General features: G+C 36.8%; 1 protein-coding gene across 6 annotated transcripts in view; it reads right to left on the minus strand.

The window, feature by feature from the left end:
- Nucleotides 1-15944, minus strand: part of APE1 (acclimation of photosynthesis to environment) — a 58008-nt gene extending 42064 nt beyond the window's left edge. For 4 of the 6 annotated variants that reach the window (XR_016046183.1, XM_011626127.3, XM_020668959.2 and 1 more), the window contains exons 1-3: nucleotides 15666-15944; nucleotides 10092-10138; nucleotides 9905-10007 (exon numbers count right to left, since the gene is read on the minus strand). Coding sequence is in view for 5 of the 6 variants with exons in the window: in XM_011626127.3 (XP_011624429.1) it covers nucleotides 9905-10007; nucleotides 10092-10138; nucleotides 15666-15935 (420 nt within the window). In the remaining variant the exon portion in view is untranslated. Of the gene's footprint in view, nucleotides 1-4543; nucleotides 4706-5584; nucleotides 5768-9904; nucleotides 10008-10091; nucleotides 10139-15665 lie in introns of all 6 variants that reach the window. The other 2 variants (XM_088854202.1, XM_088854201.1) reach the window with 2 other exon arrangements.
- Between the last annotated feature and the right edge of the window lie 580 nt (nucleotides 15945-16524).

Below are 16524 nucleotides of genomic sequence, written 5' to 3' on the forward strand. Positions count from 1 at the left end.
GAGAAGGATTTGCAGTGGGTAATCTCTTGTTGAGGTCAGCGCGATGCCCAGGGATCATGTTTGTAGGCCAGGAGAATTGTTTGGTCTCTTGTGTACAGTAATAAGCATATGAGAGCAAAAGTCAAAGCCTCAACAAACTTCCGCACGATATGTACACATGACAGCCGCATTACTAGGAAGCATCCCTATAGAAAGACACATGTACATGTACATAGAGAGAGCCTCTTTTGCACTGTGGTGACAAGTGCTACACTTGCTCTTGAAGGGGGGGAACTGAAATCCACATTCCAGGATCATAGTCCCACTGTTTATTATCCAACTTTGACAAGTCAATCATAAGCCTCTGCTTTGAGACTGTGGGTCAAGGGAATTTGTTGGGTTTGATAAGAAAACAGTACTGGATCATAGTTGTTAGAAACGTATGGGAACCCGAATTGTTTCAGGAACCGAAATCGTGGAATTACGCCTAGCAAGAAGTTTCCGATTGTAGGAATTGTTGTTCGTACAATAGGAATCGCTGGGAATGAGATTCCCAATTTTCAGGAATCGAGTATCGATCGAAATAGGTCCAAGTCTCATCCACATATGGAATCGAGATTCCGGCCTACTTGGAATCGAGGTTCCGATCCCCCTGGGTTCAACACTCCAAGTGTTAAGTTTCATGAATATGCGGAATCGAGTTTCCCTCATCTATGGAATCGAGTTTCTGACATATGCGGAATCGAGTTTCCGACATATGCGGAATCAAGTTTCCATCATTTATGGAATCATGATTCTAACATATTTTTAATAGATTTGCCATCATCTATAGAATCGTGTTTCTCACATATTTGGAATCAAGTTTTTGAAGTATATGGATCAAAGATCCATGCTGGTTTGAGATCGAGAATTACAATAGCAAAATCGAGTTTCCAACATCACTTGATTCGAGTTTCTGACATATGTGGTACATAGATATGTTGTTATGTAGAATCGTCAATCCATGTGTGTTGCTTTATATGTTATTACATGATTTCAATATTTTATATAGCCATTTAAATTAGAGGCTAGTAAATAAAATTAGCATTATTAATAACCACTTTACATTCAGTATTTCAATACTAAGCAATGTTGTGAGGCTACACATGGTGTAAGATCACTTAAGCAGTCTTTTCAAATAACATATGAGCAAGATTAAGAAACCAAGGCAGTTTACATCACCGCAAATATAAGAAACATTATTCTATGGCCATTTAAATAATTTCACATAACATATGAGCAAAATTAAAAAACCAAGGCAGTTTACATCACCGCAAATATAAGGAACATTCTTCTATAAGCATTTAAATCAGGAAAAAAAAAAGTAAAAATAAAATTACTAATAACAATTTTGCAATCGATAGTACAGTACTAAGCAATGTTGCAAGGCGAGACGTCGTGCAAGTTCACTTAAACAATTCCCATAACTATGAGCAAGGTAAAGAAACTATAGCAGTTTACATTAACGCAAATATAAGAAAAACAATAAATATAACTAAAAAAGCAACACAATCTCATTAAATTCCTTCTAAAATACATGCCTTATAAATAATAATACCCCTTCCGAGTACACATGCTGCCTAATGCTATTGTTTGGGACCTTAAAGCATGATATCCACCAGAAAATAGACATTACTTTTGTGGTTATTATTTACAAGAAACTAATGTTTTATACGGTGTAGATGATTCAAAACCTTGACGAAATGAGTTCCATTACTTGTAGAATCGTGCATCATTAATGGAATCAAGATTTAAACGTCGCTAGAAGCCAGATTCAATCTATTTGGGAGGGTCTACCCACAATTAGGGGGTTCAAGTTTCTCTAGATCTACTAGATCGAGATTCCGAAATTACGGAATCGAGATTCCAAAACTAAGGAATCGAGTTTCCTTGGTTCCGAAAAATATTTTAAAAAAGAAGTTCCAATTTCTCCAAGGCATGTTTTTAGCAAAAGCATGCCCCACTTTCTTAAAAGACTTGTACATTTTATTTTAACTTTTTGGCATGCCACTATATGTGTGAAAGGGGGGCACACAATGTTTTTATAGGAAGTGGGGGCCACGCCCCACTTTCTTATTGTTGTTAAATATTTTATGTTTGTTAATAGATGAGGAATCTTATGATTTCAAATTAGTGTCTTGGGAGATCTATGATAAAGACGGATTATATTTTAATTTTAAATAGGAGTTGGACTTGGGTCAAAGTCTAAGGGATAAGGTTTTTATCTTTCCACCCAAAATTATGATGGCTGATTTTGGGGATGGATGGCTCTGATTAAATCTCTCTCTCACCCCACAGATTTCCTATTTATCCTAAAGGTCTAGCTGGAAATTGAATAATGCAATACTTAGAACGAATCATATTCTAACTAGGCAATAGATTACTTTCTATATAAAGCTATTTGAAACCCTCTCTCAAATTATGAATAAAACTAGATCCTCTCTCTATCTTACGCCCCAAGTCTCTCTCCAAGTTTACTTCACATCTCTCTCTCCTTTTTCCCTCACACCACTTTTTCTCTCCCCTTATTTTGTATCACGCCACCCAAAGAAAAGAAAAGGAAGGTGGTACAATCAGTGTTCGAAAATTTGCCCACCTGACCACTTACGCGACTGCCTAGGTGGAAATTTTCTAAAAATGCCTAGTTGCTTGATAGGTAGGGTCATTATACGACTTGCGTCTGAGCACCAGCCTAGGCGCCGCCTCGTGACAGGCTGAAAAAAGGTGGAAAATGGGTCTCATTGAGGGTTAAAGAAGATATTTTTTCCCCCTAGAAAGGGGAGAAAAAGGTTTTGGGGGGTATTCTAAACCCCCAAAACCAAAAACATGGCTTTTAGGGTGAGAAAAACTCCCCAAAAACTACTCTTTTTGAGATTTATCGAAAAATCGATAACTTTTTTTATTTTTTCAATTTCTCCCTGAAACAAGGCAAATAGTTCATGGGTGGATTTGGAACTTCTAGTAGTTGATTTTGAGGAATTTTGGCGACCCAATAGACGAGGTTTACACTGACATCGATTTGATTTTGCTATTTTTAAATTATTATCATATTTGAAAGAAGGTTTTGATTTGATTTTGCTTCAATATATTATGTTGTGAATCATGTGTTTCTTCTTTTACTTTTTTTTGCTTTTACAATATGTTTACATGTTTATAGTTAAAAGAGTGATTTTTTTGTGATTAATTGAATTTTTTCTCATTTTGACAATGAAATTGAGCATATATCGTATGCTTTTATGAATAGTTGATTCCTTTTTTGTACAATGTATCATTGTTTTGATATTTTATTATTTTTGCTTTACTTTATTTGATAAATAATTGATTATGTGATATCTTAATGAGTTAAGTCTGATGTGAAAGTGAAACTAAGATCTTATATATTCATTTAAGTCTAATTGTAACTTGTAAAGTAATAGTAAATGCTTTAATTCTTTGTTTTGGGGGGGGTGGGGGGGTTCAGGTTTGGTGAGGGCACCCTGTTTCTATGTGGGCGCCTAAGCGGTCAAGCACCCAAAACGCCTAAGTGGCCGAATCCGCATTTTTGAACATTGGGTACAATACGAAACCCTAGAAGAGAGGCTTGTTGTAATTTGAAGAAGGAAGAAGTCCAGCCCAGAGAGAGATCAACTCACAGATTTATCCCTAATTTGTTCCTGTAGGGTTTGTGAAAACCCTAGTTGATATTTGAGCTCTCTAAAACCTTAGAAAACGAAGTATGGCCTATAAAGCTTCCCTATCTTAGAATTTCCAACAATACCCTAAGGAGTAAAAGTGTGTCATTGGTCAGGGAATCGGGTGTGAGGTATACCAAGCCCTGATAAGATAACTCCAGGCATCTTCCAGTAAGTCTTCCCAGTAGTTTTAATTAATTTCCAGTACTATTTCCTATTTTCTGTGAATTTTTTAGAACTTATTTTGTGCTAAAAATTATAGTAGAAGTTAGTTTAAAGGTCTTGGATGGTTTCTATTTCTCTTAGCAGTGAATATAAAAGATCCTAGGTTGTGTCTAGGGTATTATTTTAATTTTACATTAACATATTGTGGCCCATGTAAGTAGAATTCAGGTATTTGGAATAAAGTTAAAAGAAAAAAATTTTGAATTTAATACCTTGGGTTCCACATGGCCACACCTTTCATATTATACTCTCATTTTACTTTGCAACAGCCATAGAGATGGAAGACTTCAGTTATGCCTCCAGGAAGAAGCAAACATACACCTCAAGAAGATTTAGCACCTTCTTTCCCTAGGAAGGCCACCTCATGCAGAAGAGCCCAAAGATAGGCTTTCTAGCTAACCATGAAAGCTATTGTTTCTAGGAATGATGGACTGAGTCTTTTTCTTTCCAGGAAATATTATTGAATCCATAGAGTCACACGCAAAACATTCTAAGCACATACGACAGAGAAGAAATGAAAAATATATTCTTATAATCGAGAATTATAAAAATATCATTCAGTAAAGAAGCCAAATACACTTCCAAGCAAATAAAAATACAACTGTCTCCTAAGAATAGCCTGTGCCAACCTGAAAAAGAAAGCTAATATAATTTATCTTCTTTTCCATTTGCTTCAGGCATAGTAACAAACTTTTTCCAGAAACAAATCAAGTTCTAGAGCTCTGCACTTCAAGATCTAGTGATCCTGCATGGTTTCATGCATTGGCGAATACTTAGGATGAATATCACTTCTGTGGTACACAAAACAGTGAGTGGTTAATCAGTATTTGGCTTAAACGACACCTAATTTCTATAACTGATGTGGCATTTATAAAAAAATAGCATGCCGTCTAGGAGAACTCAATAAACCCAGTGAAGCTTCATTGTGTGAAAGCCCAAATGTACTGAGTCAGCTATGTCTATTGATAAAACAAAAGAAATTGACAAGACCACCAGGCTCGTGATAAACCATGAGACTCCATGGTTATTAAACGCAGTGGACTCAGGTGAGTCGCATGTCAATGCAATGAGTTCTAAAACACTGTTGTACACAAATCAGAGTTTGTTTAGGATACGGCAACTCAGAATGCATCCAGTATTCCCTGGGGGAGAATGTCACCTCCCTACCTACGAACTTTAAGTAGCAGTCAGCATGTCACCATTACAAAGAGTAGAGGAGGGCTAAGAACCTGAACCTGTCCCACTGGCTTGCCCAAATCTACTGCCCAAGAAGTGGTGGCTTGCAAAAGCCCAGATGAGGCTGTGACCTCAAGAGCCGCTCAAAAAGTCTTGAGTATCACATGGTACAACTCTCGTGTCGCTGCTACAAGCACAGTAGAATAAAATCCTACAAAACTCTCCCTCTGATCCATGTAGCAGCAGCAAGGAGTTCCAAGGATGACTACCTTTCTGGGCTATATTAGTCGGATCGTGGGTCTCCAAAAATATTTTGGTGCCATCCACAGGATTAGACAAAACCATGCTTTTCTCTTCAAGTGGAGACAGATTGATTACTTTCCTCGGTTGCAAGCAAATGTATATTTCAGAGGGCATGAGTTAACCCTTTCATATCTTTACTAGAAACATAACGGCAATTAAAAATGACCTCTGGGAAAAGTAGCAGCACTTACCTAGTTTCGTACTTTCATCAGGTAGAAAAAAAGAGCACCAAGAATTAACTGGGACCACCAAAATGGATAACCGCAAAGCCCCCATAAGATTGAGTCTCACAAGCACTGAAACTGAGTCACCAAGTTGACTGATTTCCAAGCAAATTCTAGTTTTGTCTGTTATGACAATTCAACCCAACTAGCCTGACAGAACTCAAAGTTCAAGTTTCAGTGCAATATGATTATAAGAAATGCAGGAGTGTACATACATATATACATACATGCATATATTGATACATATGCATACATACACATACATTCATATACATATGTATGTATGCATGTATGTGAGTATGTAAGTTTGTCTGCATGCACGTATATATATGTGCATATGTTTGTATGCTACACAAATGATATATGCATTCATAACATGTGAATGTTATTCATTTACAAAGATTCACTGACACATATAGTGAAGAGTCGAGTCTGTTAAGATGCATCACCATTTTGTACAAAAATTACCCTCAACCCTTTTTTATCAAAATCACTTTCCAATTGACATGTTTTTTATCTTTTTGAAAAGAAAAAGGAAAGCTACCATGCAAAGCCATGGGCATGTGGAGGGATGACACATAATTACATGTATTTAGTGCCTCGCTAATGTTTCCCAAAACATATGGATAGATTTGTGAGGTGTCTTTATTGCTGGCATATCCAAGCCATATCCCTGCCCAAAAATGTTTTGCATCAAAAGTTTTGGGCATGTCAACAGCAATCATATCATAAGACATATGTTTGCTCATTTACTATAACAATGACAAAATGCTGCTTAAATCTGGAATTGTTGTAGTCACATTAACCCTAATGAAGCACTACAAGCATGTCAAAGCAACTGCCAAAACAACATCTACCCTCACTTTATCCGATATTTTTGTCATTGACCTTGGAAATTGAGCAAATCTGGAATTGTGGTAGTCACATTAACCCTAATGAAGCATTACAAGCATGTCAAAGCTAATGCCAAAACAACATCTACCCTCCAATGTTTTTGTCATTGACCTTGGGAATTGAGTAAAACTTGGCCTCCCAAAAAATGTTTATAATAGCCCAAAGGCAATTCAATACAATTTTACGGCACCACACATCAATGGGCTAGCATCATGTGTTGACACTTGGACATGTATCAATACAGGCTGACACCACATTATTGATAAATATGATTTTATTGTAGATTTTTTCCCTACACAAACTGGGCTTCCTTAATTTAATTTTCTATTTTTTCCTCAGTTAATTAGATGAGAATAAAGCCTTTTAAGTCTGTATGAGTTAGGCTTGAAGCAATTTGAGGTAGCTTTAAGCTATTTAGAACTTTTTTTCTCTTGCCCATTCCAATTTCTATATAATATTTCTAAATCCAGACAGAATCTCCACAAATTCAAAATCTTTCTAATTACTTATCCAAACAGATAATCTCCAAGAACTCGAATTTTAGAGCCTTTTTCAATGAAACCTTTGTTTTTTGTTTTTTGTTTTTTATTCTTTGTACTTCTATTTTAATAATGAATTTTTTTCCTTAATGACCAAGAAAAATAATACTTTATCCATGTAAAAGGAAAAAAATCAATCTAATAATTTGAACTTTATCCAAATCTTTTTGAATCCTCTCCAAACTTCTATCGGGATACCATCTAGTCCTAAAGCCTTTCCTATCTTCATCCTTTTCAAACCCTCTTTCACTTCTGACATCCTAATCCTACGAATGTATCTATGACCTCCGCTGTCACTTGTACAATAGACTCTCCATCTTTCGTTGACCTCAGCATCCTTTACTAAGACCCTTTGATCCTCACTCTTAATTTATTTAATATGGTTTGGATCCCTACACTTTTTCTCTCTTATTTTTGCTACTTTGAAAATATTTTATTCACCTTTTCTTGTTCCCAATTTATTGTATAGATTATCATATGCCTTAAGTTTAGCTTTACTTACTATTTGTTTAGCATTTTTCTTAGCATTTTTATATTCTTCTAAGTTTGATCGTTTCTATTACACTGCCACGTATTATAACATGATCGTTGTTCACTAATGGCCTTCTCAACCTCATCATTCCACCACGAAGTTTCCTTATCGAAGTTTCGTTTCCCTCTAGAATCTCCTAAAACTTCTTTTGCCACTTTCTTGATATATTCAGCCATCTCATTCCATATTACATTGACATCATGTTTAAAGTTCTATTTTCCTTCTTCAACTAATTTATCCCTAAATAAGTCGATTTTCTCATTTTATAAATTCCACCACCTAGTTCTTGGATGTCCATTACTTTCACCCCTTCTCCTCCATTTCTTTATGCAAATGTCCATGACCACGAGCCTATGTTGGGTAGTCAAACTCTATCATGGGATAACCTTGCAGTCTTTACACGATGATCGATCTAACTTCTTAACTAGGAAGAGGTCTATCTGGCTTTTATGTGTTCCACTTTGTAGGTTATTAGATGTTCATCGCACTTTTGAAGTAAGTGTTTGCTATTGCAAGGTCGTAGACCATAGCAAAATCTAGAATAGTCTCACCCATCTCATTTCTTCCCCAAACCCATATCCCCCACGTACCTCTTCATATCCTCTACTATCTTTCCCTACATGACCATTTAGGTCTCCACCTAAAAAGGTTCTCTCTCCATTTGGTATGTCTTGGACTATTTCATCTATGTCCTCCCAAAATTGTCTCTTAATTCTATCATCTAATCCAACTAGTGCATAAGCGATAATTACATTAATTATCTCTTCTCCTAATACAAGTTTAATTAATAGGAGCCTATCGCTTATTCTTTTGACATTAACTACTTTATCTTTTAAATCTTTATCTACTGTTATGCCTACGCCATTTCTATTATTATCCTTTCTTGTATACCATAGTTTATACCCATCTATTTTTTTAGCTTTTTCTCCATTCCATTTAGTATCTTGTAGAAAAGCTATGTTTACTCTCATTCGTCTCATTGTATCCACTAACTCCATACTCTTACCTGTAAGTGTTCCTACATTGGTTAGACGAATCCTATGCTCTTGGACTAACTTCTTTACCCGCGCTCGTCTAGGGTGTCACGGGAACCCTTGCCTATTTTTCACCGCAACCAGACGGCTCTGCGGCGCGTCACTTTTAGGGAATGTCATAGCTACCCCTTGCTCATTTCTCACTATACTCAGATTCCGGTACAACGCGTCTCTTAGCATAAGCAGATACTATAAGTTTATCGAGATTCATGATGGGCTTTGACAAAAATTTTACATTGGCTGCCTAGCTAACACAACCATGCCCCTTTACCTGGGGTATGGGATGGGTTACGGGAAAGTTTAAGGTCATCACCCTTCTTAGACCATCTCCAAAGTTTATCTAAATCCTTTATCCTCTTTGTACAGTGTCTCACCTCATCTAAACTTTATAATTCTCTCTCTGGTTAAAGAAAGGAAAAAAAAAAGACAACCATCTTGTATACACAATAAAGAGGAAAGACACATGAGATAATTGATGGATTGACCAAAAACTATTCCACCTATTCATAAGTTGTATATTTTCCATGTTGTTCTGCATTTTTCTTTTCCTTAATAAAATTTTAAGAGTCATATAAATCACTATTATGATGACATTCATGTATGGACATGCCAATCACCTCATGTTCAAAACACAGATCAAAGTGCTTACACATGTCAGACACCAACACACATGGTGGTGGTGTCCATGCAATTCTGATTCTATGCCCAAAAATAAGGAATTTATGACATTAACACCGTTCATAGAAGATGAAATACACATACAAAACATAAATAGATACATACATAAATGCATACACAAATACCAAGCATGCATCCATAAATACACACATATTTTACACATAGATATGCATACCACACTTAAATCCACAAGAGTGAAATTTCACAAGAAATATATAGATGTTGATAATCACAAGAAAGATCCAAACCAGAGTTGTTCATTGGCAAAAGAGACAGAAACGAAAGAAAAGAACACTTGCCAAAATGCACAAGTCCTTTGCGAGAAAATCTTATTTATCCAAGTCTCTAAGAAATGTAAATTGGTCTATTTGGCTTATTTCAATCGTGACATCAACTGTACTACCAATAACTAAATTCATTAGAAACACCAAATAGGCATCATGTACCTTCGATATCCACTGGAAATTATATTATGGGCATGTTCATAATATCAACATGACTTGAACCTTCAATCATGTTGGAAAACACATAAAGCAAGTGATTTGATGCATAAAATTGATTTTTTCATTACGCCATATTAAATTTCATGAGGATTATAAAAAATTATTACCTTAAGGGCCATCCCAATGATTGCCAGAGGAAACCCATACGTCAACATTAATGCAGACCACTCCGAACCAGGGAGAATGTTAAAATATGCCCCAAAGCCATATCTGATGTAAAGAAAATGGGTGAAAATACTAAAAACAAAAGACAGCAATATTAGCAAATGAATTGGTGAATTGGGGAAAACATACGAGAGAAGTGTACAGCCAACTCCTAGCCCAATTACACCAAATGAGACCTGAAATATGGTACAAGAGTTACTTAGCATACATATATATATACATACATACATACATACATACATACATACAACACACATACATCATAGTTCCACTTAAACCAACTCGCACGTCCTAATAGATGTTGTATTGGGTCTGTGCTGCATATGGCCAGCCCACTTAAGTCTACTTTCTCTCGTCTTATCGCCTATTAGAGTCACATCTAAGTTCTCCTAAATGAATTCATTTCAAATTCTATCCCTTCCTGTCTTATCACTCATGCATCTCAACTTGCCCTTCAGCTTTATTGGTATGCGATGATCACAAAAAACTTCTGTTGCACATCTTCACTTCGTTTGCCCAACTCTAATTCTATGTGCGACGTCATCCTCAATCTCTCTATTTTCCTGGATTATCGACTCAAGATATTGAAAATAAAAGAGCTCATTCTTGGTCGTCAATGCTAACTACTCCCTCGCCTCTACTCCTATTATTACTAAACTTACATTCTATATACTCTGTCTTAGTCCAGCTAATTTTATAGCCTTTAAATTCTAGAGCATCCCTCTAAAGTTATAACTTTGTGTTGATGCCGCTTCGGGTCTCATCCATCAAAACTTTGTCGTCTGCGAACAATATACGCTATAGTGCCTCATCTTATAGATGCCTAATTAAGTCGTCCATAACTAAAACAAAAAGATATAGGCTCAACGTAGACACCTAATGTAGACCTATTGTCAATGAAAACTCACTCATCTCTCTACTAGTTGTTCGCACACTAGTTAGCACTCCCTGGTACACATCTCTTACCAAGTTGATATAGTATCTAGAGACTCTTTCCTTTTCCAACACCCAACAAGTTAAATCTCGAGGTACTTTATCATAAGCTTTCTCTAAATCAATAGAGACCATGTGGAGGTCTTTTATGTCCGCCCTAAGCTTCTCAATCAGTTGTTTAAATAGGAAAATAGCTTTAATTGTTGACCTCCCTAACATAAAACTGAATTGTTTTTCTGATACACTTGTTTCATGCCTTAGTCATAGCGCAATTACCCTCTCCACAGCTTCATAGTATGGCTCATAAGTTTGATCCTTCGATAGTTCGCATAATTTTGTATGTCGTCGTTGTATAGTAAATAGGTGCAACAATACGTTTCCTCGATTTGTCTACTATTTTCTTTGTTTTCAACACCTTGTTGAACAACTTGATCAACCAATCAATGCCAATCTCCCCCATGCACTTCCAAACCTCTATCAAAATACCATATGTCCTAAAGCCTTTCCTAACTTCATCATCTTTAAAGCTTCTTTCACTTTCAATATCCTAATCCTATAAATGTATCTAGGACCTCCGCCCTTATTTATGCCAACGGTTCCTTCTACCGCTGTGTTTCCATTGTGTTCATCATTTAATAATTTTATTAAATAAACTCTCCACCTTTCGTTGATCTTTTCATCCTTCACCAAGACCCTTTAATCCCCCTTCTTAAAGCATTTAATATAGTCTGGATCCCTACACCATGCACATATATATATATATATATGACTCTTAGGAATATCCCACGAGCAAGAGATGCTCTTAGCATCGAGCTTATGTCTCCTCTCTGAAGTTACGTGTACATAAGCCTGACATCCCCATAGAATATGGAGGCCGGCAGTCTTTTTTTTTTAAAGAATAGAGAGAAACGAACCGAGCAGTGGTGTGGAGACACATTATGTAGACTGAACAAGCCCGTCAGTCAAGGCGCATTTCCATGGATCTAGACTAACGAGCATGGAATGAGTGAGGCAGTCTCGTATAAGTCTGAGGGTACAGGGAGGCAAGGAGGCCGGCGGTTTCTTTTTTTTATAGAATAGAGAGAAACGAACCAAGCAATGGTGTGGAGACACATTATGTAGATTGAACAAGCCCGTCAGTCAAGGCGCGTTTTCGTGGATCTAAACTAACGAGCATAGAATGAGTGAGGCGGTCTAGTATAAGTCCAAGGGTACAGGGAGGCAAGGCTGGATTGAAAAGGAGAAAAAATATAGCTTGTTCAAAACCCACTGAAAGACCGTAAGAATTTTCTTCAAGTGTAATCACATGGCACCAACTTTGAACTTATATAGGCATATAAAATGGCATACTAATTGAAAATGATCAAGCATTGGTACAAGGGATGAGATTTTCAATACGTGATTTTATCTTATCGGTTATGAACTTACGAATAAAAATTTCAAACTCACAACTCCCAAGAAGATTATTGATGCTAAACTTAAGAGAGGGATACGGAGAAATGAAAATAGTGATCTAGTGTGAGCAGCTGCATGTGTAGCTCTAGATCCTTTCCTGGTAACACTCTTAAGCCTCAAATGACTTGGGATCATCCCATCATTATCTAACCGTTCTTTTCTTTTTAGTTTTTTTCACTGAGCTAGTGAGGGGTTTCAGCAAGCACCCAACCCTTAATGTTGGAAATGAGTACAAGGTGTAATTACAAAGAAAAGAGAAAAACAAAGACCCCTCCATGTACAAAGGTCCTCCCTATATAAACTCCAGAAATTGCACAATCCTTGAGAGCTCAATTTCCCATCTTATATAAGTGGCTCTTTCACTTTCATCCTTGACTGGGACAAACATACTTTTCGAAATGCTGTTCTTGATTTACCAAATTAGCCCCCTCAAAACCCTTTGGAAGGATAACCTTTGATCTTCTTTGGCTCTCTAATTTCTTTCTTACCAAATTATTCATATGGTGGTGGGAAGTGAGACTTTCCAAATCTTAGCAAGGAGGTCATTATGAATTTCCTTTTGAACCAATTTGTTAGGATGGTAGCGATACTTGACCTTGTTATAGCACATGCATTGAACCTCGACAAGATCGCTTTGTATATGTCTCTTAAAAATTTGCATGAAATAATAAAGGTGGTTATGCCTTGCATTTTCGTCTTTATAGAAGTGGCAAATATTACCCAATCGGAGTCCCTATCTTTGCACACTATTGTTTGTAACTAGCCTCTTTGGTAGGCTAACCATGATGTCAATCGTTTTTTTTTGTTCCATATGGCCATTAGGATATTGTTCTTCACCCCTTTTTCTCTTATCATTTCAAGAGGACTTTAGGATGTGAACCTCCATTATTATCGAATCCGAATGAGTCTTTCACCACCTAAGGTCCGATTACGACGTCTCAATATAAGTGTGAAGGTTTCATGTATACCTTTCCATGCCCAAGAGTCTAGTGTCTTTAGGAACCCATATGTAACATCTCCAAAGTTACTTAATTTCTTATCAAATCCAACCACATTGAGTGTGTTTCATTTGCCAATTCCCATTCAAGTTTAGCTAGTAGAGACATGTTAATGTCTTCAATGATTTTGATACCAAGGCGACCTTCGCCCTTAGATTTACAAATAGTGCTCCATTCAACAAGGTTTGCATGTCTTTGATATTTTTGGTTTCCCCAAAGGAGGTTCCTTTGTAGCTTCCCTAGGATGTTTACGGTGGTTGAGGGCAGCATCAAAATAAAGCACCAATGATTTGTGATTGAAGTGAGACATTAGTTGATGAGGGTCTTCTAGGATGGGATAGGATTTCTTGGTCCAAACCTTTAAGTTTGGTATGGTTTTCTCTAGCAAAGGTTAGGGATGAGTTTCTCTCGAAATAATTGGAAACCTAGATATGTGGATGGAATTTTTGATAGGTTGCAGTTTAGGAACTGGTTAATTTGGGCTTTCCCAAAATTGAAGGAGTTAAAGAAGAATATGTTTGTTTTAGTGGAGTTTTTTTCTAAGCCTGTGAGGGACTAGTAGCAGTATAGAGTGCGTTTAGGGAATGGTAGGATTGATGATTATTATTCCCAGAAAAGAGAAGGTCATCAGCATATAATAGTTGGGAAGGAGCAGATGGAACTAGGAATGTTAGGTGGTTGGAATCTCCTTTCTAGGACCTTTTTTATAAATTATGTTGTTGAGATATTCCATGGCTATGAGGAGGAGGTATGGGGATAGTGGATCTCCTTGCCTAAGACCACTTTTACTTTCAAAATATCTAAAACAGGTACCATTGAAAACCCACAAAATACCTAAGTTAGTGATACACATTTTTATCCAATTAAAGAATTCCTTTTCAAATCCATACCTCTAAAGTTTATTTATCAGGAATTGTCAATTAACACTATCAAAGCCTTGTGAAGGTTGATTTTAGGCAAAAGGTACTCTTTTGTTGTTTTTGGCCATGCTAAGGATGAGTTTGTGGGCAAGCAAAGCTTACTTAAGATACTTTTATTTTCGCAGAAAGTTCCTCGAATAGGGTTGATGATCCGAATGAGAACATATTTCAGCCTATCAGCAATGATTTTGCTAATCACCTTGTCGATGTCATTGTAGAGGCTAATAGGTCTAAACTCGGTCATAGAGGGACTACATTGAATAAGGTTGAGTTGAAGGGTTGCATGATGAATTGTCTCTTGAAAGTGTCTTTTATTTTATAGGCCTGCTATATGCCAAAACTTTTGGAAGAATTGGGGAGGGAAACCAACTGGTTCAAGTGACTTATTGGACTTATTTGGACTAAGACTCATGAGGTTGGTTTTGATTTCTGCAGAAGTCACTTTCCTTTGAAGGAACATGTTTGCCTAACTGCAAGGTGAACTAAACTAAAGGTTTCCAAGTTCCACCTTTTTAGGATTTTTTTTATGTTTTGTAGGTTTTATTTGAACCCTAATATTGCACAGCCTTTTATTATTTCACCCAACAATTTTTTATGATATCCTCACAGTCTTTGTGTTTAAAACACATGTTGAAGAATTTAAAGGGGACCCCAATCTATGATTTGGTCAATATGAAAGAATATCCAAATTCAATTTTCTCATCGCATGGTAAAAGGAGATAGATTCCAAAGGTCATGGAAGTGCAGGTTTGGATGTTTGAGCAAGTGTTGGTTAACAATATCAGGGGGAAGAGAAGAAGAATTTCCCTAAATTGTGAACAGCTAAATAGAAACTACAGATTTGTGTATCAGTGCTTATCAAACTGACTTGTGCCCTTTTGTCAGATTTGATCAGGACCCTAGCCCCGCTGTCTATCACAATTAGAAGAAACACAACACACATTCCTTCATATAATTGGTAGTACACCAAATCTCATTAGAGAACTTGTCCAAAAAGTGAATACCCTCAATTTGTCAGCTCATACACTAGTTGCATACATTGGCTGTTAACTATGATCAAACATTTCACACAAAGAGATGCATGGTTAGTTGTCACAGTTCAAATTTTCTCAGTAAAACTTTGCATTAGCCATTAACAAGGATGTAATTAATCCCAAGAGCCCAATCAACGCTCAACTGATAAAATCAGCACTAGACAAGAACTGACACTCGCAGAATACCATCAATTTTCAAAATAAAATATTAAGAAGATAAACAGTAAGAGAAAGATGGTGATAATCAAAAGCATTGGATCCTAACATATCCCAGAAATTCCCAGCCACACACAACAGGGGGGACAGAATTAACCCAGCATATCTTCCAAAACCACTTAGAAGATGAGAAATGGTCGTGCAGACCTTGGCAAGGGAAAACTCAGTATCAGAAACGAAGGTCGCATCGTTTTGGAGAGATGAGGAGGGGGAAGAAGTGGTTGTGGGCTCGGCAGCCGAGCCCAGCAGCAGATTGACGCGCGGCTTCTTCTCCTTAGTGGAGGAGAGAGAAAAAGAGTGGCGCCGGGAGAGTGAAAATGTGGTGATAGAAGGGAAGGAGGCGGAGAGAGAAAGAGGATGAGGGTACGATTGTGAATGGGGAGCCACACCAATTGCTGCACCTCTTCCAGTGGCCATGCTTCTCTTGCCACGCCCTCTGCCTCCTTTCCTCTTTTGTCAACTTCACCATCCAAGTCGTTGGCGGGGACGCTTATCTCCCTTCCGCGACTATGAAAATTCTTTCATGCGGGCTGGACCGCATTTCTACATATGTTTTAATTATTATTTTTAATTTTTAAAATTTATTTACTTTTTCATATTCAAGATGTCCATATTAGAGAATCCATGTCCTTAAAAATTAAGTCTTAAAATCCATCTCAAAATAGATTTAGTAAGAGTTCCGCATTTGCGAGATTGGCAACATAGAAACCGGATCCTTTATTTAAGGACACGGTTTCTAATTCCACGAATATATATAGAAGTGAGTCACCACTTAAAAATCTATTTTTGAGATGGATTTTTTTACTTCATTTTTAAGCACATGTAATCTCAAACATGGAGATCATAAATACAAAAAAAAAAAAAAATTTAAAAATTAGAAAAACAATTCGCATCCATCTTTAAGATGGATGCTTTATACCTTAGGACCGAATATTGTAGGCATGCATTCCTGCCCCCATGAAACAATTTCCTTTATTTAAGGGGACACGATTTCTATGAGTCCACA

Source organism: Amborella trichopoda, chromosome 12, assembly GCF_054954075.1.
Source record: "Amborella trichopoda isolate Santa Cruz 75 chromosome 12, AtrichopodaSantaCruz75HAP2 v2.0, whole genome shotgun sequence".
In the NCBI taxonomy this organism is placed as follows: domain Eukaryota; kingdom Viridiplantae; phylum Streptophyta; class Magnoliopsida; order Amborellales; family Amborellaceae; genus Amborella; species Amborella trichopoda.